The following is a 21,279-nucleotide window of genomic DNA, read 5'->3' on the forward strand; positions in this document are numbered from 1 at the left end:
GGAAGTCACCACTGGGACACAGAGTAGTGCTTAAATATAGTGACACTTGAAAAACAATCACACAATCAATCCATTTTTCTAGTCATGCGGCTATTATAAATATTTAACAAGAAATTTTCGTTGCTCTCAAGATTATCTATTGATAAGATTAGCGTAGGTCAGACAAACGTTTCCAGCAAGTTCAACTGTAAAATCCCCTATTACTTAAACTGCCTTTTGTCTAGCCTTTGTCAACACCGCTTAACTTCCTGGTACCTTTAATCACACATGCAGATAGTGGGAAATATTCTAGTGTTTTTCTTGTTGCTACGATTTATTACTGGTATTACTGTAAGCTCCTGCTGATTCCCAAGTTCATGTTATTCATTAAGCTTGTGTCGTCATAAAATCAACACGTCATTTTGGCTAATTATGTCCAGTAAAGCCCCCCCAGGCTTTGAGGGGCATGTCACGGCAGGTTTTTAGTGCTTTGTTTTGTTAGTAAATGGGATACTTATAGTCTTGCCCCTGGAGTCTGGAAGAAGGCTAAGTAAGGGCAAAACAGACGTAGCCATAAAAGGTACAAAATATCTAATGCAGAATTTGACCTAGTTACTGAAACAAAACAAGTTTATTTACTTGTATACTGAAAACTGTGCAATGGAACTTTTACTTTGATGCTTCCCTTTGCCGTAATAAATAATATTCAGTGTTTCCCATGGATTTTGTTAAGACTATGATGTTTTTTTCATTCAGTTTGTGGAGTACAAATGTCACTTAATCTTAAGCTGTTATTTTTGGACCAGTGTAGTCTCTATTTATAAGTTTATGATAATATAGTGAATCTAAATTTGTTGTGTCCATATATTGTCCAGTTTATTTTAGACTATGGGGAGCCACCATGGTCTCCTATATTAATGGGAAACACTGATATTGTTTATTTACAGACTATACTAAAATAACAAATACAGTGCACAGTGCCAAGTTTATGTTAAACTTGATTACATTGAATTTGCCCCAGAAAATCTTTAGAGAGCCCTGGCAATGCTCAAGTTCTAGTATCCTGAACTGGACTGATGTTATAATGTCTTTTATCAAGCCACTAAGCTTTCATGTCTAACTCAGAAAATAGACTTGTATGTCATTTTGTGAGTTATTTTACTTTCTTTTCTCGTTTGAAGAGTTTAAAACCTTATTTACTTGGTTTTTCACTAGGTAAACCAGTACAACCATTTCTTACAACAGATTACATTACATTACATTACAATGACTAATCCAAAAATCCAAATAGATTAGAAATTTATATCGGGAAGGAAAAAACTTTTTCAACCCAGATCACCATGCAGATGCAACTTTAACTTTCATCCACAGCCCATTATTATTGTACCTCAACTTTTCACAAAGCCAAGCTTTTGTATAGTATCCACACATTTTCCATCATAGAGACAGAGAGCGTGAATAACACGACCTAAGTATGTGTGGAGAAGATGATGGTTCAAAAGCTCTAGAGAAAATGAGGTCTCCTTCTGAGCCAGCCCCGTCCTCCTGAGGTGTCATTAGGACACTTGTTGGTATCATCTTTCTGACGAAGGCTATGAGGCTAAATACGTCCTATAGCAAAGTGGATAGTAACGCATCAACACACAACAAAAACCATGTCAACAAGACCTTTATTGTTTTCCTAGTACACGCAAATCCTTCATTCAAATGTATGTGGCAATACAGGAAGTGCTCCAGTGTGTTTTTAAACCCCATACACCTTCACTAGAATCATTTGGATCATTTCAGCACTAGAACTGCCAATCTTGACTGAAGTAAAAGCTGTTAACTTGAAAACTTCTGCTTCATGACATCACAAGTTGGGACATTGGAGATGTAGACAGATGAATAATAAAGGATTATTCAAAAATTTGGTTGTTGGTGCCATCTTTCTGACGCATGGAGGCTAAATACGTCCTATAGATGGACAGTGATGCATCTACGCACAAAAACTGCCATGTCAACAAGAGCTGTATTGTTTTCCCAGCATAAACAAATCTGTATGCAAACTTATTAGAGATACTATCATTCAGATAATCAAAGTGGTATTTTGGGAACAGGAATAGATCGTAATGAAAGCCTTGTTTGTTTTTGTGTTGTTGTTGCAGCCCGACTGAAAGAGAACGCACGGAGAGGCTAATCAAAATGAGACTCAGAGAAATCATGATGCAGAAAGACCTGGAAAATGTCACCTGTAAAGAGGTACTGATTGTAATAGTCTTTATAGTGGTGTCAAAAGTATTGAAAATCAGATACTAATCGATACTAAAAGAAGCATCAAAACTAGATAATAATTTGAGCAGGTGTCAATACTAAATCCTAATGCAGAACAACCTGGAAAATGTCACCTGTAAAGAGTTTTTGTTCTCACTGTTAGAAGGAACCAATGGCAAGTCGAAATTTTATATGACTAGAGTTTTGAAATGAGATTTGGGCAATAAATAATAAATAAATAATAATAATAATAATCTACTAAACTACAAATACAGAAAAATGTAGCCTTTTGTTACAGATGTTCCACTCAGTGAAAACTGGTAGAGGGTTCTTTTGGAAAAAACAAGGATCAAAATTTAGACAAAATGAAATTCAGGCGCTCCAGAAAAGTAAAAGTTGCACAAGGAAAAGTTAAAAGGCTTTTATTTACATGGCCAAAGCCAACATGTTTCAACTATAGTAGACCAGATCTGGAGTGCCTGGAGTTTGTTTTGTCTAACTATGATCAATAAATCACTCTCTTGGAGACACACAGAACACATTTCAATTAGAATATTGTCAAGTTATCACTGTCTATTAAAACTATTTTTTTTTTTAAAGTGTCTTATCTTATTTTCTTCCTCAGATCCGCACAGAGCTGGAGATGCAAATGGTTTGTAATTTGCGAGAGTTCAAGGGGTTCATCGATAACGAGATGATTGTCATCCTGGGACAGATGGACAGCCCCACGGAAATATTCGACCACGTTTTTCTGGTGAGAACTGAAGCCTGTTTCAAATCTTAGATTAGATTAAAGCATTATGCACCATAAAGGTCAGAGCTTCCCTTATAATGCAAAATCAACCTACTTTAAGTTTTTAGGGCACGATTTTCTTCCTCTTGAGAATATAAAATCTCTAGATGGCTATTAGCGCAGTAATATATTTTAGTATGTATGTTTTGCAGTTGTTCAGTTAAACCAAAACATTGCTAGTGGCCATTTAGATTCTTTCTTATTGATATATTTGTGGAAGAGATAACACTGTGTATGTACTGTATGTATCTAAGCAATTTATATAAAGACACTGCAACTGATTTTTGCAGTCTTATAAATGTGAAACTAATTCATATTAAACTATCTGAAGCAGTCCAAACTTTCTTACTGTTTAAACACATTTTGAGTGTCCAACTTCTTCACCATAGTGAGTTTATAAGCATGTTTCACAACTTTTCACAACACTGTTAACAATAAAGATGCTAACAGTTCCGCGGATAAAAAATCACTTAATTTGATGCAGACAGCACACTGGTCTTGAGGTTTAATATAATTTTTCTGGGGCAAAACAATATGACTTTATTATATTTAAAAATTAGGTTTAGTCCCTTGAACACAAAAACAAAACAGAACTGTGCATTGTAGTGACATTTTTCTGAGCATTTAGATCAGAATAAATAGAATAAAAATAACCAGAGCTTTTATCTGCTTCATTTTGTGTTCAGGGCTCGGAGTGGAACGCCTCTAATCTGGAGGAGCTGCAGAACAGCGGGTAAGGTTCAGTGTGGTCGTAACTCTCAGCACCACTGTAGCATTAAATTAGGTTCTTGCACCGCTGAGTCTACCGTCCTGACTTTAATAATAATAAGATTTAGTGGTGGTTCCATTTTAATGATCAGTTTTTCAACCTTTCCTCTCCCTCTGCCTTTCCCATAGAGTCCGATACATCTTGAACGTGACCAGGGAGATAGACAATTTTTTCCCCGGGTTGTTTGAATATCACAACATCAGAGTTTACGACGAAGAGGCCACGAATCTGCTGGAATACTGGAACGAGACCTACAAGTTTATCACTAAAGCCAAGTACGTATTTTGGGGTGTTCGGAAAGTCTTGACATAACCTTGGCTACACAGTTATGTTATTTAGGTACATTATAACACACTTTGTAACAACATGGTAAAAACTTGTAATTACATTGTACATCAAGGTTTGAGTTCAACAGTATTACTTATGGGGTATCAAGAGTGGAGTGTAGAAGTGTACCTAAATGAAAAATATAAGAATTCGTGTTTCGAATTGTCTTTTCATGGATGTCTTTATGGATATAGGTTTAAATGTTGTCATCTTTGGATCACCTTATTGGTAATAGCTAAATATCAATTGGCCATTATTGTTTTCTTGTTACTAGTAAAAAGCTGTCTACCCGAGATGCTCTGTCCTAAAATGCTCTCTGCATTTTTGTCTTCCAGAAAAGCCGGTGCCAAGTGCCTGGTTCACTGTAAGATGGGCATCAGTCGATCAGCCTCCACTGTGATCGCGTACGCCATGAAGGAGTACGGCTGGAACCTGGACACGGCGCTGGAGTACGTCAAAGACAAACGCTCCGTCACAAAACCCAACCCATCCTTCATGAGGCAGCTCGAGGAGTACCAGGGCATATTGCTGGCAAGGTAAGAGGGTGGTACTTTCTACTAGAGATTTAAGGGTTTAATTAAATGGGAAAATAAGTGCTTTATTTCTGGACAAAAGGCCTGTCATGATAAAAAAAAAATTTGAAGTGTGATATATTGCTGAAGTAAATATAGAATTATCGTGACTGTGCAGAGATGGCAAGAGATTTACAATTTATATTTTAACATCATGATTCAGTTCACAGTGAATATTTTAAATACACAAACCGTGGAGAAAGATACATTTCAGAATTTGCATCTTGTTTACATAAAAAAATCCCCATCGAGACACATGGTTCTCTAGAATAATCAAATAACCTTGCCATTTCAAAATAAACAGAAAGAACAAATTCAATAGCTAGATATCTTACTGCTTCCAATAATACTATCTTATTTTAAACTTTAATACGGTGTTATAATACTTTGTTATAATACTATTGATTTTATAGAAGAGGAAAAACTATGTTGGACAGTTTTTGCCATCAGGTGTAAAACAAATTGGGTTTATGCAATTAAAAGCTTACAGAATTGTGCAAATTAAATTATTAAAAATAGCCAAAACCACAAATATTATGCGTCTAAACTAAGTAAATGCTGTCTCTCTGTTCTTGCAGCAAACAGCGCCATAACAAACTGTGGCGTTCCCACTCGGACAGCGACCTCTCCGACCGCTCGGACCCCTCATGCAAACCCTCCCAAACCCTGACGCGCTCCGACTCCCACAACAACAACAGCATCCCCTCCTCCCCCTCGTTACAGGACTTCCTAGGCGTGGCCGTTCTCCAGGCTCTGACCTCCAACCCCGTAAGCTCCTCCCCCTCGTCCTCTCCTGACTCCCGCTCCAGCGACGGGGCCGAATCACCACATCACGAGGAAGAGGTGAACCCTCTCCTAAACGAGCTACCCCAACCACGCGCAGCTACTGTTATCCCAGAAGAAAGCACAGATAATTCAACTCGTGTTGCCATAACTGTCCCTTTAGCGTTACCTCACCCCCCGCCTTCCATCCACATACTGCCCTCGACTCCCAAGATGCAACACGCCCAGCTTGCAACATCGCAACTTGACAATTCAGTGCCTAAACCCAAACTTTCTCTTGATTTGCCTGTAAAAAACGGCTCTGATGACCTATCTCCACAGACTTTGGGGTCTACAGATACAGACATTCAAGACCTTTCAGATTTAACAAGTGAAAAAGTGTCTCCCCTTAGCCCCGCAGTCTCGGTACCTATACTTTCTTCCATTCAAAGCGACGACAATAATAACCCAAGTCATTTGAATATGGACAACGCCGTAGAAGGACGCGGGGAGGGTGATGGTTCGTCCACACACAGTACGGACAGTATAGATTTCTTCAGCGCTAGAGAGAAGTTTTTGGGACTAGCTCAAGATGGGAGACCCCAGAAGCAAACGGAGCAGGGGACACATGCTACGCTCCTGTCACCAGCCGTGGAGGAAAACAAAGAAACTGAGACTAAAGAAGATGATAAACTTGAGAAAGAAAATAGCCAGGTAATTGCAGTTTAATAAAGTAAAACAGTGGTTCTCAAACAGTGATGTGTGTGCTTGTTCTGCTGGTACAGAGACTTTATTTTTCTCGTTCTCCTGTTCATTTAAGTCAGTAATTGGTGGTGTTGTCCTATTTTAGACCTGGTTTAGATCAGGTGTTACTCGGTGGTAGTACTTGGTGTGAACTTTGCGAGCCATCGAACTAGAATAACATCCAAACTAAAACTTTCTTTTTAAATTGTAATTTTAATAGTATTGTGAATGTGTCTGTTTCTATGAGGTTATTCAAAATGGTCCCATACTCCATTGTTCAATTTGTTTTGCTGATAACCAATCCCAATAATTACCCCTTTAAATATTAAAACTTCTATAGTTCAATAATTCATGTTTCAGTTTTTATATCTATTATCAATTATCTGGGATTAATTATCTTGACTTTTCAAAAAATCTTAAAAGTTTTTTGTCAGTGTTTACTAATGTGTGCATTGTGTCACCATCGTAACTCTTAAACATTCCACCATTAGAGATGCATGTAGCACACCCCCAGCTTGAGGTCGTTGCAGAGTATCAATTTTCCTTCACTAGTTGTAGTATAGTATAAAACTGTAATAAAAATACTGATCCTTTGCTTTTCTCTTTCTTTCTGTCCAGACTGAAGACAGTGCTGACCCCACCCATCACCATGACAACTGCATATCCGTCCGCCATATTGTCACCGAGATCGAAGCCATATCGCACGTCGCATCTTCTCCGCCAACAATAACCACCTCCTCATCCACCCCCTGTCTGCAGCTCTCTCACCCGGAACCTCACCTCGAATCTGGGCTCGAACCGGTCTCCGCCACCCCCCCCTCCACTCTCCAAACTGCCTCCCTGTTGCCCAGCGAGTGGCCCGTCGGATCTGTTCGGCGAGCTACGAAACAGCTGGAGCAGAAGCTGAAACAGGAGATGTTAGCTGTGCGATCTCCACTGCATTCACCCAGCAATGAAAACTCTCCCATGCGTACTCTGCAACAAGCAAACGAATACACAGACTCTTCAAAACATGGCAACACTCAGGGACAGGTTGAATCGCCAAAATATTGTGACAAGAACATTAAAATACTTGATGCTTCAGACTTTATTGATTCAAGTTGTAGCCAGGATTTAGGTGCCGTGCATGCATCTACTGAAAGCCAAACTGAGAGATCACTACAGACTGACAGCCAGATCTTACATACCTCAACCCCATCCCAAAGACTGCATATTAGTAGCAAAGATGTTGAACCGCAAAATGTGAGTCTAGATGGAGTAACTGTGCAAGATTCGGACACAGACCCTCAAGTTTTGGGGTGCAGTCCTGATTGCGAAGCCCAAAATAGGTTAGCGAGGGGTAGCCAGGAACTTGAGAAAATACAGCAAACACTAAAGGAGCTACAAGCGTTTCTTTTTGATGGGGTAAACATGGAGAATCAACTTTCTGACAAAATGGACACTGAAATTTGTAAAGACACTCTTAGCTATTCGAGTTTTGACGTTGCTGAAAAGGTTACAGAAGATGAGAAATCGCCTGTGCCGACGGGATGGCACAGAGCTATCGAACTTGAAGCGAGGCTACGCCAAGCCGGCCTAACCCCGCCTTCGCTAATGAAACGATCGGCGTCTTTGGCGAAACTTGACTCTCTTGAGCTGTCTACTAACGATTTAAACGATTTGGATTTGACATCGCATACAAAGACTTTATTATCACACTCCAGAAAATCAAAACACAGAAAAGAAAAGCAGAAAGCCTCCAATTTTGTCCCTCTTTCGTCCAACCAAAATGAGGAGGGTAAGTCGACGTCTTGTGTCCAAAAGGATGACGTCGGCGAAGGGGCAGAGCTTGCACAAAAACAGGGAAAAGGACATGCAGCTTCATCCAGGCGTTCTCGCAAAATCTCCACTGATAAAAAGCATAGAGCTGTCACTGTGCTGTACAATACAATGTAAAAGGACTGGAGTTGGTATAAACTGGATTCGAATGCATGTATGTGTGAAATTGTCAGATTACTGGCAGTTGTAAGTAGCAGAGTAAATGTAGAAATGGATGCTAGGCTGTTTGCATGTTAAACCACTGGATGTGCTAAATAAACTGGATTTCAGGTTTAATATGAATGTCTAAAGACCGAATCATATTATGCATTATTACTGTATGTTATGTTCTATTGTTTTATAACGTTTTTCAGTGTGTTCAGACAGGGGGCGCTCTCTCAAAACATGCACTTTACACTGTTTTTGGATGTTGATTTTCTTTTATTTGGCGTTTCTTATCCAGAGTATTCTTTGCACTGAAGTCAGACGAGGCTAGACGGTCCTCTCTTGTATCTTCGTTCAGATTTTTAAACCAGGGCAAAGCTGACATGTTGTTTCTTAATAAAGGGCTTTAGCAATGTCCAAAACGTTGACCTGTCTTATTTCATTTATTGCACTGTAATTTCAGTCTACTGAAGTAAAATACAATCCATCCTACCGTCGTATCATAGTTGGTCCTACTATATTACACAAAATTGACACTTGTGAGCCATGTTAGAAAGTTGTTACCTCCACAAAAACACCTGGAGTTATGTTTTGTTTCATTCACACATGTTTGAGTAATCCTTTATTGTTTGTCCACATCTCCAAAGCTCAAAATGCTCTATTCCACCTTGTGATCTCATGTAGTGGTAGTTTTCAATTTAGGAGCTACATTTTACTTTTAGTTTAGTAAAGACTCACAATTCCTGGGCTGACATTATCCAAATGATTCTAGCGAAGGCATATGGAGTGGAGCACTTCCTGTATTACCATATGACATCACAAGCTGGTGATGAGAGTAGAGAGTCTAAATATGCAGGATTTGTGTGTTAAATGTTTTTGATGAGGAAACAACATTATAACATAGATCATAAAATGGCATAATATGCGTCCTTTAATCTTGATTCTTGGACCATCTAGTGGCCACAGTGAGAATTGCACCCTTGTATTGCGTTAATCAAGTCAAGAATCACAGAACTTTTTCATACCTTCACAATAAAATATACTTACTTGTACTATACTTATCTATATGCGGTGTCATAAACAATTTGTTTTTCAAGGCTATGACTCGTAGTTTTTAAAATTGCAAATCTGATAATATCAAACACCTTAGATTTTATTCTTATAAATCTACTCACTTATATGACTTTTATTGATATGGGAATGGTCCAGATTTTTCATTATTCTGAAGCCAGTAGTTCACTTTAGCATTGGTATCAGAATCAGAATCATACAGCCAGAATTATAACCTGTTAGATGTGGGTTATTTTGATAGTCCTTTAAATAAACACACTCAATAAGAAACCAAATAGACTAAAAAGCATGGAATAATTTGTATTAAAAAAAAAAGAAAAAAACGACCATCTCTTTCCATTCCGTTATTGTCAGATATCGTTGGAAGTGATTGGATGGACTTGGATGGGAGACCGCTGTGAGCACCAGGTGTGGCAGTAGCTCTTGTGGAAATTGTTGTTGTGTCCTTTGGGAAGCCGTTTCATCTACCTTGTCTCGTATGAATGTGGAGTGTGTCAAGGGTGGCTGACATGCTACTATTGAAAATGTTTTTACAACATGAAAATGCACTGTGTAACTTTTCTGATGGAGGGTCCTTCAACTGCTTCTCTCCATAGAGATGTTACTGTGTTGCTTGGAGTGTTCCACAGTATGGCATTACGCTTATTTATCTAAAGATCAGGCAATTGGTGCCACAAGGCCAAGTTACAGGTCAGATCTGTGGAGAGGCAAGTCCACTCACAGTAAAAGTGCATGTTTTTAAGTTGATAAAAACACATTAGTTTATTAAATGCAAGGTGTTTATCAAGTTTAATTCCATACTGTCGAACATTCAAGACAAAGCAATAACATCGCCACAGAGACAAGCAAGTAATGGACCCTCCACTAGAAAAGTTACACAGTACACCTTTAAAGTTTCACCAATGCAATTCAGAAGTGCAAAGGAAAGGGTATTGCATATGTTTTAAGAAGCAGGTTTAAAGGTCAAAACACCACTATGTTGTATGTTGATTATAAACACTATTACCTGCAGGTACCAGACTTTGAACAAGCTTTCTTCTTCTTCTCCTTCTTCTTCAGAGGAGGAGGTGTGTGTGTGTTATTTATGGGTGACATTTCATTGACTGTTTCATGTGGGTAATTAAACTGTGGGATAAAGGCCACTGGATCCTGCTGACGGACGCACAGGGAGACAGACTCTGAAGCATCTGTGGATACAAGCTCAGAATATGTAACGAGGAATTTGTAAGGCACTGGCTACATATATATCAGAATGATGACTGTTACCATAGTGATTAACAACAAAAAGCAAAGTATTATATTTTTTCTGAATGGTGAAAATTCCTTAAAACAGGAATTGGCACAGGAAGCTGAAACCCATGAACATATGCTATTTTCTTCTTTATGAGTTTGCGTGATGCCAAATTGAAAATAATGGGATTAAAATTTTTTCAAGTTTTTTCTCCCCAGTTTAAATAGAGTTCAAAGAAAGTCAAATACAGCATTTGATAGACTAAAGACATAAACTTATATATACTGTATGTTATTAAATTTAATAAGAGCACTTATATGTGTTTTCACCATGACATTGTATTTTTTTCCATTTTGAATTAAAATTTTAAATTAATTTACATTTATAAAGTGCTTTAAGATGCATTCAAATATTATTTTATCATAACTGGCCATTGGATATTTATTTGCACATTGTTAAAATTTGTTTCTCTACTTACTTTATATTTTTGCATTCTAGAAAATTACTTAAACGTGATATGATTTAAAAGGTTCGCTTTTTTTTTTTACTTTTTGACATTGGAGTCACAATTGATTATAGCAGTTAAATATCAATGGTGTGATAACTATTTGCTATACCAAGCTCTATAAATAAATAAATAAGAGCATCTGGCATTTAAAAAAATGAAATAAAATAAAATCCTGTTGCACATTGGCAAACAGTTTATTTCTGACACAGCTCTACTGGGTAAAGTTGATACTTTGAACAATTGTACGTTCTGAATTTATTTTTTACATTTGAATCTCAATGAGGACCTTACAGTTTCTTTGGGACTGTCAGACCTGTCATTTTCACTTCTGGATTAAAATAACAGCTGCAAGCCAACCCCCAAAGAATTCTGGGTAATTCACTGGGAATTCTTGACACATGCAAAGCTCATGGAGGAGGAGGAAGAGGAGGAGGATGATGATGCTAAAAACAGATTTTCTCTTGACAATAGCGCTTCCAATCTCGTGTGAAGTTAATTGGATTTGGCACTGTCTCTCACTCAGCCATAGTTACATTTGAGTGCGGTAGTTAAAACTCACTCAACTCCCATAGGATTTAAAGCTGAAGTTAATGAAAGGAGATTAGTGACCGGACAGGCACAGACACACATACATATTTTACTGTTGCAAAGAAGTTTATTTCACATGTATTTCTCAGCATTCGCCACAAAAAATGCTTCTCGTTTTATTTTTTAAAAGTACAAAAACGTGTTGTCAACCAAGCAAGCTTTAAACAGGAGAGAAGGCATTTTCATTGGGTTGTGCTGTTGGTGTCAAGGTACATTATTATATTGTAGGAAAGTAAAAGAAACAAAACTCTCCGGAACTGTGTAAAGTCTGACCAGCTTTGAGCCCTGCAAAATTGTGAACTTATTTATATGCGTATTGGAATATGTCAAGAAATTGGAGAGGATTTTTGTAACTGAATTTGAGTGCGCTAAATGTTGCACCTGTTTGTCTTCATGGAGATGCTTGCCTAGAATGTTCCTCAATGTGGGTTTAAGCAAATGTATCTTGCATTTATTCTATTACATGTGTTTTTTTTTGGTCAAAAAGCCTTCTTACAATGAGTTGGGACACACCTCCACTGATCTGACCCATAACTTTGTGTGAGGGAACGTGTCAAGAAATGTTCCCTTCAGTGGCGGCTGGTCAGTAGAGGGCGTAAGTGTGCCTCTAATTTGACCTAGATTTAAAAAAACAAAACAAAAAACATATATTAAGTTGTTATTTTGTATCAGGCTATATGTTTCTGCATAGACATATTTTTATCATGTTAAATGTGCTCATATCACTTTATTTGAGTCGTGTGTTTGGAATTTGAGTTTGCTGAGTTGGAGCAAGTTAACGGAGTTCTGTGGGAGAGTCTGAAGTTTTGAGAAAATTTGATGTCATTAATACATCTCGGTGGTGCAGGGTGCGGGAGACCCGAACTCAGGTGATTGTTTTTTATAAATATGATCACACATCTGAACCATTGTGATTCAGTGTGCAGCTAGCTCCCGCCCAGCCCCAACTCTCCACTGGCAGCATGTTACTGCTACAGGCTAATGAATGGATACCAACAGAGCTTTGTACTATACAGCTATGGCAAGTTCAATTTCAAGTCAAAGTGCATCCGAGTAACAGTTTTTAGGGAGTAATATATCTTCTCTTCAGAAGCCTGAGCAGTGGATCAGGTTGTACTGCTGCATAAACTTTGCGCTTGGTTGTGCATTGTGCTCTGATAGATATAGACTGATAGATATATTTATATTTATAATATATATTTATGATTTTGACCTATGCCACCCCCCTAATAAAAAAAAATTCCACCAGCCGCCACTGGTTCCCTTACACAGTGTCATCTGTGGGTTTCCATGGAGATTTATTTATTTATTTATTCTTTGTTTGTCAGGAACCATGAACGTCATTAATTTTACAAAAGAAAGGATCACTTGTACTAGATTGAAGTTTAAAGCTGTAGTGTGGAACATTCTCTCCGAAACAAGAACATAACAGGGTAGCTGGTGGCCAACCCTTACCAATACCCTTTTATTTTTTCAGTACCTTGTTGCCTAGTAACCTTCTAACATATTAAATATATTTCAACACATTAAAGACCATTTTGTAGCAAAAGTCAAAGCTGGCGAACTGTCTTTACTGTGTAGAGGTGCAAACCATGCTGAGTTATTGTACATACCATATTATTATTTTTAGTTTCACTTTGCAAGTTATTGACAACCCTAAATTATGTACTAACTTGTCACATTCACTAATGCAGTCTTTCATTCAAGCCTCTAATATTGGTAATCCTCTTAGCCACAGTTTGGTTATTTTGTGCTCCCATCATCAGCCCATAAAAATCGCTCGTATCTGAACTCACCACAAGCAGAGTACAGTACATTGGGACGGTTTGTGCTTAAAACAAAACGAAACTGAAGAAGCTTATTCAACTGTCCATAAGCAATTTTGTGCACATTCAAATTCACAATCCTTTAAAGGGAGTGTATGTAGTGCTCTTTTTCCACCAAAATAAATAAATTAATAGAAGGTGATAAGTCTACCATAAAAAAAGATTTTAAAAAATTGTTAGTTTAGTGAGTTTTCCTCTTGAGTTGTTGTAAAGTGGTACTGACTTCTTAAAAACAGTGCTCTTGTAGATGCAATGGCTGCAATGAATATTTATGTAACTAACTACATATAATCCCTTTAAGTTTAAAATTAAAGCAAATTATTTAGCAAAATCTTAAGTCTTTTGGTTGCCTGGCAAATCCAGAATGATGTCTATTTTTCATACAGGGGATTTCTTTCTGGTCACCACAGAACTAAACATGATCGTCCAATCAGTTTTTTTGTTTTTTTTTCAGTGATGCAGGTGAATCAAAGAAGATAACTGGTTAACCATCAGCAGGGGGGAATCAGGGGGCTTGAGTGGGAATTAGGCTCCCCTAGAATGGCCAATGCACACCCTATAGCTCCCCCATAGATTTTTGCCTTTTTCATTTTTTTATTTTCATTTTCTTGCATTCAATCTCAACTAAAAATGTTCAGATGATAACCACAGATTTATTGAAAATAATTATTCAATATTAAGTTTTATAAATCACTACAAGATGCTAACTACATTTTGTTCAAAGGTGCATTGTGTCACTTTTCTGTGGAGGAGGGTCCGTCAAAGCTTTTCTCCGTGGATGTTATTGCTTTGTCTGGAATACTTCATAGTATGGTATTAACCCTTAAGCAACCCCGCTCACAATCAGAGCCACTGTTTTTCTAGGTATTTTTGAACTAGAAAATCACCTGTAACTGAATAAATGTAATGTACATCTGTTTAATGTCTACTGTGGAACATTCCAGGCAGAGCAATGATATATCCATAGAAACAAGAAGATCATGGACCCTCCACCAGAAAAGTTAAACAATGCATCTTAAAACAACAAAGCAAAAAGGGTAAGGGGTGGGGGTACTCACTATTAAAAGAATTTAAATTGTTAAAAGGCTCGAAACGAACATGTTAAGTGAGCACCCATACTGAAACCTGATGGGACTGCCCCTGCCCATCATACTGAATAAAATCACAATTCACCTCAGATTAACAGAGTTTAGTACTTCGCTTATTGATTCTACAGAAATCCACTATGTTTTTTTAGTCCCTTGTGATATTTGTTTTGATACGGACAGACCATGCATGCCCCTGACCTGTTAATCCACCAGTCAGTCACGTCACATCCTAAGTACTGGAGAAGTGTGTATTTTGGATCCCAGGCAACTCTTTTGGTGCTTCCTCTTCTCCATGATAAAAGTTCTTAACATAGTGGTTTGTTGCAGAGCTGGTTTTGTAACACACTCACATGCACACAAAGGAAAACCCAACAGACATACATCCATAATAAACTGACCACCGCCACTGATGGTCCAAGAGGCATTCACTTATCTTTTTTGTTCTTATTACGTTGTATTGTTGCTTGTAAACTGCTCAAAAGTACATTGTGGCACCAGAGATCACCTGTAGGGGGTGCCAGGGGAAAGGTCCATCTGTGAGGAGAAAGTGTGCTTCAATGGCATGTCCCGACTCTATTCAACTCCCTCCTCAAAAACTTAATTTCTCAGCTGTCAATCAAACCCAACAGGAAAGAGCCAATGTGAATGTCAACGATATCAAAGTCAGCACCATTTTAAATCTTGTTTTTTAGGGTCCTATATATAACAAGCATTTTAAACAGTATATTGTAAACGTGAAAAAATGAGGCTGAAAACTGAAGGATATTGTAGATAAAGGCAATTTTAGTATTTGTCCTCGCATGGATTTTTTTCCTTAATTTAGCAATTAAAACTCCCCCTTTTACCCCCTAATGAAGTGTTATTAATCCTTTTTTTTTTTTTTTTTTCAGCACAATCTGTTATTTCACATTCTCCATGTTGTAGTTGTGTCATATGGCTGAAATAAAAGCTATAGGACCAGAAATACAAATGATGAAAAAAAAAAATCTGAAAATAATTCACACTCTTCACGCATGGCAAACATGTATACACAATTTTTTGGACATAAAAAATGCTTAATTTAGGGCCTTAGCTACAAAAGGGAAAAATATCAAGTCTGTAAGTAAAGTAAAAATATAGTTATTGCCCTCAAAAACAAAAGAAAAATGCAATCGCCCCATTACTTCACTGGTTCCTGTCAAGTACAGGGCACAGAGCCACATCACTTTAGTGCATTTCCATGGTGTATATTACATTTTTATTTGTAATTTTGAGTGAAATAAACCTTTCAAATAAAAATAGTAAGGGATGTGCAATTATGCAGACCAAGATCCGGAATTTGTCATTTATTTGAGAAATAACTGCACTTACACCAGATTTTTCAGTTATCTCAAACATAGATGCTTAAAGCAGTCAAACATCTTGACTCACTACACTCTTTGGCAAAGTTTGGGCCAATAAAAATGGATGGAGCACATGTATTTGGCAGAAAGTTCCTATTGGACACACATTTTTCCAATTAATTTTCAAATTTTTCCAAATATTCACGCGTGTGTGACATAGGACAATGCCGGAAATATGTTCAGTAGGCCGCAACTCTCATCTTTTCAATGGAAAAAAATGTAAGTTCCTATCTTTTATGGTTGTAAAGTTATGTGTGGTTATGTAAAACATGTCTGAAGGGTTAAAAGGCATTCTGTTGGATGAGAACCACAAAGAAGCAACTGCCAGGTACAGTTGATTTCATCCAATCAGAGATGCTGTTGGATGAGAACCATTTGGAGTCAACTTCCTGTTCTTATCCCAGATAGTTGTCATGGCTCAACATAAAAGACAGAACTAATTGGGCGAGGCAAAGAGTTCATTCTAAAACATGTTCTTACCTCATTGGCCTTTTATACACAAGTCATTGCAATGATGTAATTTCTTCATTTTACACTGCAGTCACTCTGTTTTGTGCAGTTTCATATTTTCTGGTAGCTAACCCAAATGCCACAGCTGACAGTAAAGATTGGGAAAGATATGATTTGGCTGGTTGAGTAGTTAGCAGATTTCTTTTTCTAACCCAAAAACTGCATCACACTAAAACTAATTCTAACAAAGCAGAACCCTACTCCATTTGAAATCACAGGCTCTTTATAATGCAGGAACATTACATGGACACAACATCCTCCCTCTTTCCTCTCTGGGTTTGACTGACAGCTGAGGAGGTACATTAGTATAAATAGGACGTGGCACAAATGTGCTCTTTTCTCCTGGACAGTCCATTGCTGTACCACAGACCCCGCCCCTAGGAGCCCTGTGAGCCAATCGGCAGTCACTTCTCCATGAGTGACAGGCGTATGATCCTCTGCAGCTCCTCCTCTTCCTGCCGCCGCCGCTGCTCCGCCTCTTCCTGTTCCCGCGCTGAGATCTCCATGGCGATGCGGAGCTGTTCGTCGTAGCAACAGGAGTTTGGTTGTTTTTTGGATGGAGTGGAGCAGAGGCTGGAGGCAGGACGGGCTTTGTGCTGAGGCGTCCTGGAAGGAGGAAGACAAAGATACATTAAAGCCATGATAAGGAACAATCCAGATTATGTGCCCCTTTTATAAAAGCAAATAACTGCAAGAAAATATTAATATCCACTACATTTGTGATGAGCAAAATGTCCAGACTCTAATAGCTGCTGTGTAATTAATGGTAAATGCATTTATCTCACCGTAGTTTAGTTTAGTTTTGTTTATTTGTTTATTTATCAAGCACAAACCACATAAAAACATTTGACCTACACAAAGAGGTAATGTGTTTGTGCCAGGTTCTAGCAAAATACCGTATCCTGCGACTTATACTTCAGTGGGACTTAAATATTAAAATGTTCAGATTGACAGTCACGAGAGGGTGCTCTACGCTTGTGTGTCAATGTTCTGCTCTTGTCTCCTGCAGAAAAAGCCACTGTCCTGCTGGAAGTAGTGAAATATGCAGCAGAAAACAGTAATCGAGTAGCAGAAAGAAAGTTTGGAGTGAGCAAGAAACTTGTGAGGGAATGGCAGAAAGCGGGGATGGAGAACACAGCTTCACGGTAACCGGGAGGGTGCACCATGTAACTTTCCTGGACATCATTGGATGGATCGACAAAGCCTGGACTTCAGTGATAACCAAAGTTGGGCGGAGTTGCTCAGAAGTGACACCAAGGATGATGAATTCAATGGATTCAATGAATTTAGTGATTTGGAGGGAACTGGAGAGTTTGGTAAACTTATGTTATGTTATTTATGCAATAGTTATCTGGAATAACTGTTCATATGTTACGTTAACATACCAGACTGTTGTTCTTTTATTCAAGACGAAATGTCGATTCCTGGTCCCTGATTTGCAACCTATAGTCCGGTGTGACTTATATATGTTTTTTTCTTCTTCATTACGCATTTTTTTGGCTGATATGACTTATACTCCAGTGCGACTTATAGTCAGAAAAATACTGTAGTTCATTTCCACCATTGGTCATTGTGCATTGTAGCATCTTCTTCCCCATCAACCCAAAACATGCACAACAGGTCATATCCTCCAACTAAGGTAGTCCTGACTAAGCCTGGATCCTCTGGTGTTGAATAGAAGTAGCTCACTGCTCTAGACAGGTTGCCCCAGAGCCACTGGTTGGAGAGAGTAAAGTCAACCTTGCCTTACCTTTTTAGGCCAAAAATCCTGATCTATATAATGGCCCAGTGCTTTGTCCTAAAGCAGCAACAACTCCGTGGAAACTAACAGATGGCAGCCAGCCTTCAGGCCAAGTCACACACTCCCAATAAATAGCTAGAGAGTTTGCTATACTAAACAAACATTGAAACCATTGCACAGTAGGAGGCATATTATTTGCAATGGTGGTTATTGTTACCCTGGCCATTTACTATAAGCCAGCATCTCGAAGTATTTATATTATAATATTATGGCATCATCATCTTTTGGTTACATATTTTTTAAACCATTTCTATTCATTATTAGAACCAGTACAACATACTTATAGCTTTGGACAGTGGAAAAAGCCCTTAATTTATTATTGGCTGATATTTCTAAATCCATCTTCTCTGGCTTATTAGTGAGGGCAGAGTGTATCCATAAACAGTGTTAGTGTAATAATGTAATATCCCATTTCCCATAACTGTGCTCTGCTGTCCGTTTAGGAACAGAGGAAGCTATAAAAAGAAATGATGCGTCATTAAAACCTGCTGATGGATGACAGAAGAGCTAAAACAGGAAGTCGGTTCAGAACTGCCCCTTTGAGGTAAATAAGAGGGCAGCCGGTACAACTGTAGTACAAATGTATACAGTGGAGTAAAAGGCCCATGTTATGCTATTTTCTCATCTGTGTTACACTGTTGTTTCCTCCTCAAAAACAGACCTGGAGTTGTGCTTTGTATCATTTACAGATGTTTAACACCCAAGAGTTCCACCTGATGTCATGTGGTAATACAGGAAGAGCTTTACTGTGTTTTTAAAGTCTGTACACCTTCACTAGAATCATCTGGATGATATCAGACCTGGAATTGCCCATCTCTACTGAACTAAAGGTGAAAAGGTAGCTTTAAACTTGAAAATGACTGCTCCATGACGTCACAAGGTGGAACAGAGCATTTTGAGCTTTGGAGATGTAGACAGACTTGTGATGAAAAATTAACTAAATGTGGTATTGCGGGCACAGAGAAGAAAAGGGGTCAAGCAGGAGCCAATGATTTAGACAGAGGCAAAGAGGGAAGAAAGCCAGACCACATCAAAACAAACCAGACCATAAGAGATATTACTTGTTCTACTACTACTTATATAGCACCTTTTAAGTTGGGGTATCCAAGTCTCATGATACGATATCGTCATTGTATGAACCACACAGTACAATATTTATTGTGATATCGTGGGAAAGCTTATGATATGATGGGGAGGCTCACGATTAGAGATGTAACAATATCCAACAGTACGATATTATGAAGATATACATCTCACAGTACGATATTTATTGCAATATTTTGTGGAGGCTAACAAAACTGTGAATATGCTACTTTTTCCTCTTAAAATGCCTTGAATAAACTTAATCCAAAGAACTACGACTTACAAAGTGCTTAGAACTGTTATTTCTTCATGTACACTTAAATGGAGCAAAGGATCATGGTCTATGTAGTTCCCTCTGTTTTTTTTTAGCTATTGCTGCACCATAACTTTTAATTTAAGCAAAGAGACTTGTAATTCGATATATTGTGATGGCCCACAATATTATTGTGAGAACTTTGACGATACGATATCACAATATTTCAGGTATTGTTACATCCCTACTTTTAAGATACCCAGTTTAGTTTACATTGGATTATTCATTCACTACATACGGAAGCAAGGCTACATCGGCCACATCAACCACCAAAAACACTCACTCACACATCATGTCATATAAAACAACACAACAGCTAGTGCTAGAGTCACTGCTGTAATTCAATGATACATGCAAAATTCATCTCCATGGGGACAACAGGTGGCAGACTCTCTACCAGCAAAGTTACACTAAAGTTAGGCTTTAGTCATAGTGTAATTTTCACTCTGTCCTCCATATTAGATTTTGTAGAATTTCTTAACCTGTGTAAATAAAATGGAGTTACGTTTCTGACCTGTCCAAGCGGCTGGGGTCACATGACAGTGGGTGGGTCCCTGGTTTGCTGTTGGTTAGTGCCTCCCAGATGGTCACCTGGGGATTAGATAAGACAAGAAACAGGACATGGTGATCCCTGCATGCAAAATTGCTACTATTACTACTGCTACTACTTTTCTACTACTATTACTACTACTACTACTCCTCATTGCAGTAGTTATGATAAACCGGCTCCATATAAGTGTTGTTTCTTCAGCACATACAAGGCAATAGCACTTCTGTAAATATTATTACAGAAGCACTGGCAGCACACACTAAACATAGAGACAGTAATGCTTTCACATACCACTTAAAGTGTGTATTTCTGGAAAACAGTTGCCAAGTCTCAAACTAAACTAAATGGCTCAGCTTAAATGTGCTGAAGATAAAATATTGCAAAAATGTATAGCGTAAGCAAGATTTGTCAAATGTCCTCAGCAAAGGAGCTTGGTTTGATTCTGTCTCCATAGCCAAATTGTCCTGTAGATTTGATCTGAAAAACATGTATTCTGACAATAAACTAGGATACCTCTCCATAGATCTGACCTGTAGCTTGGCCTGGTGGCATCACCTGTTTGTCTCCATAGAGATAGACAAATTTAATACCATACTTTGGAGGCAAGCAGGTGGGGAACTTTAACTAAGACAGACCTAATAATATGAGTGAGAAAGTGTGACCAGGAGATAAGACTATTTTGGCTGTGTTAGTTTAGTATTTAGATAACATTAAGCTCTAAGTACCTAGCCACTTGTGGTTTTTAAATCAGCTCTTAAATCTCGCCTGTTCTCTTTAGCATTTCATTGTGACTAATTTTGATGTTTTATAGTGTGCAGTGTGTTTTTATGTGTTTATTTTATTGCCTTTTATAATTATCGTTGTGTACTGCACTTTGGTCAGCTGTGTTTTTGAAGTGCATTAGTAATAAAGTTGGATTGTATTGGAAGTACCTGGTCGTACTCAGATCCAGCCTCTATCAGACTCTGCTGAATGGCAAACTGCAGCAGGTCCTCGTCCTCCTCCCTCAGGGGCTCTCTGTGTCGGGACCCCAGCAGAGTGTAGCCGGCTGGGGGCTCAAACACACACACAGGGATCTCTGGAGCACGGCACGACGCTACAGCACAGAGAGGGCAAAGGAGATGGAGAGAAAGAGTATTACAGAGGAGTATGGGTAATTTTACAGGA

The 21,279-nt window shown here is 38.3% G+C and overlaps 2 protein-coding genes across 3 annotated transcripts in view; one reads left to right on the forward strand and one right to left on the reverse strand.

Moving 5' to 3' along the window:
• Positions 1–8,583, forward strand: part of ssh2a (slingshot protein phosphatase 2a) — a 55,499-nt gene extending 46,916 nt beyond the window's left edge. For both annotated transcript variants that reach the window (XM_020923977.2, XM_055167018.1), the window contains 7 exons: positions 2,127–2,220; positions 2,858–2,986; positions 3,712–3,758; positions 3,923–4,069; positions 4,457–4,657; positions 5,272–6,169; positions 6,818–8,583. In XM_020923977.2, the coding sequence (XP_020779636.2) occupies positions 2,127–2,220; positions 2,858–2,986; positions 3,712–3,758; positions 3,923–4,069; positions 4,457–4,657; positions 5,272–6,169; positions 6,818–8,134 (2,833 nt within the window). In that variant the 3' untranslated portion in view covers positions 8,135–8,583. The remainder of the gene's footprint in view (positions 1–2,126; positions 2,221–2,857; positions 2,987–3,711; positions 3,759–3,922; positions 4,070–4,456; positions 4,658–5,271; positions 6,170–6,817) is intronic.
• A 3,123-nt stretch (positions 8,584–11,706) lies between these two features.
• ankrd13b (ankyrin repeat domain 13B) overlaps positions 11,707–21,279 on the reverse strand; it is a 63,713-nt gene continuing 54,140 nt past the window's right edge. Inside the window, exons 13-15 of the mRNA XM_020923973.2 lie at positions 21,045–21,208; positions 20,077–20,153; positions 11,707–16,971 (exon numbers count right to left, since the gene is read on the reverse strand). Coding sequence (XP_020779632.2) covers positions 16,770–16,971; positions 20,077–20,153; positions 21,045–21,208 — 443 coding nt within the window. The 3' untranslated portion in view covers positions 11,707–16,769. The remainder of the gene's footprint in view (positions 16,972–20,076; positions 20,154–21,044; positions 21,209–21,279) is intronic.

The sequence above is a fragment of the Boleophthalmus pectinirostris genome, unplaced genomic scaffold, assembly GCF_026225935.1.
Source record: "Boleophthalmus pectinirostris isolate CB_2022bp ecotype Guang Dong unplaced genomic scaffold, ASM2622593v1 HiC_scaffold_9, whole genome shotgun sequence".
NCBI classification, from domain to species: domain Eukaryota; kingdom Metazoa; phylum Chordata; class Actinopteri; order Gobiiformes; family Gobiidae; genus Boleophthalmus; species Boleophthalmus pectinirostris.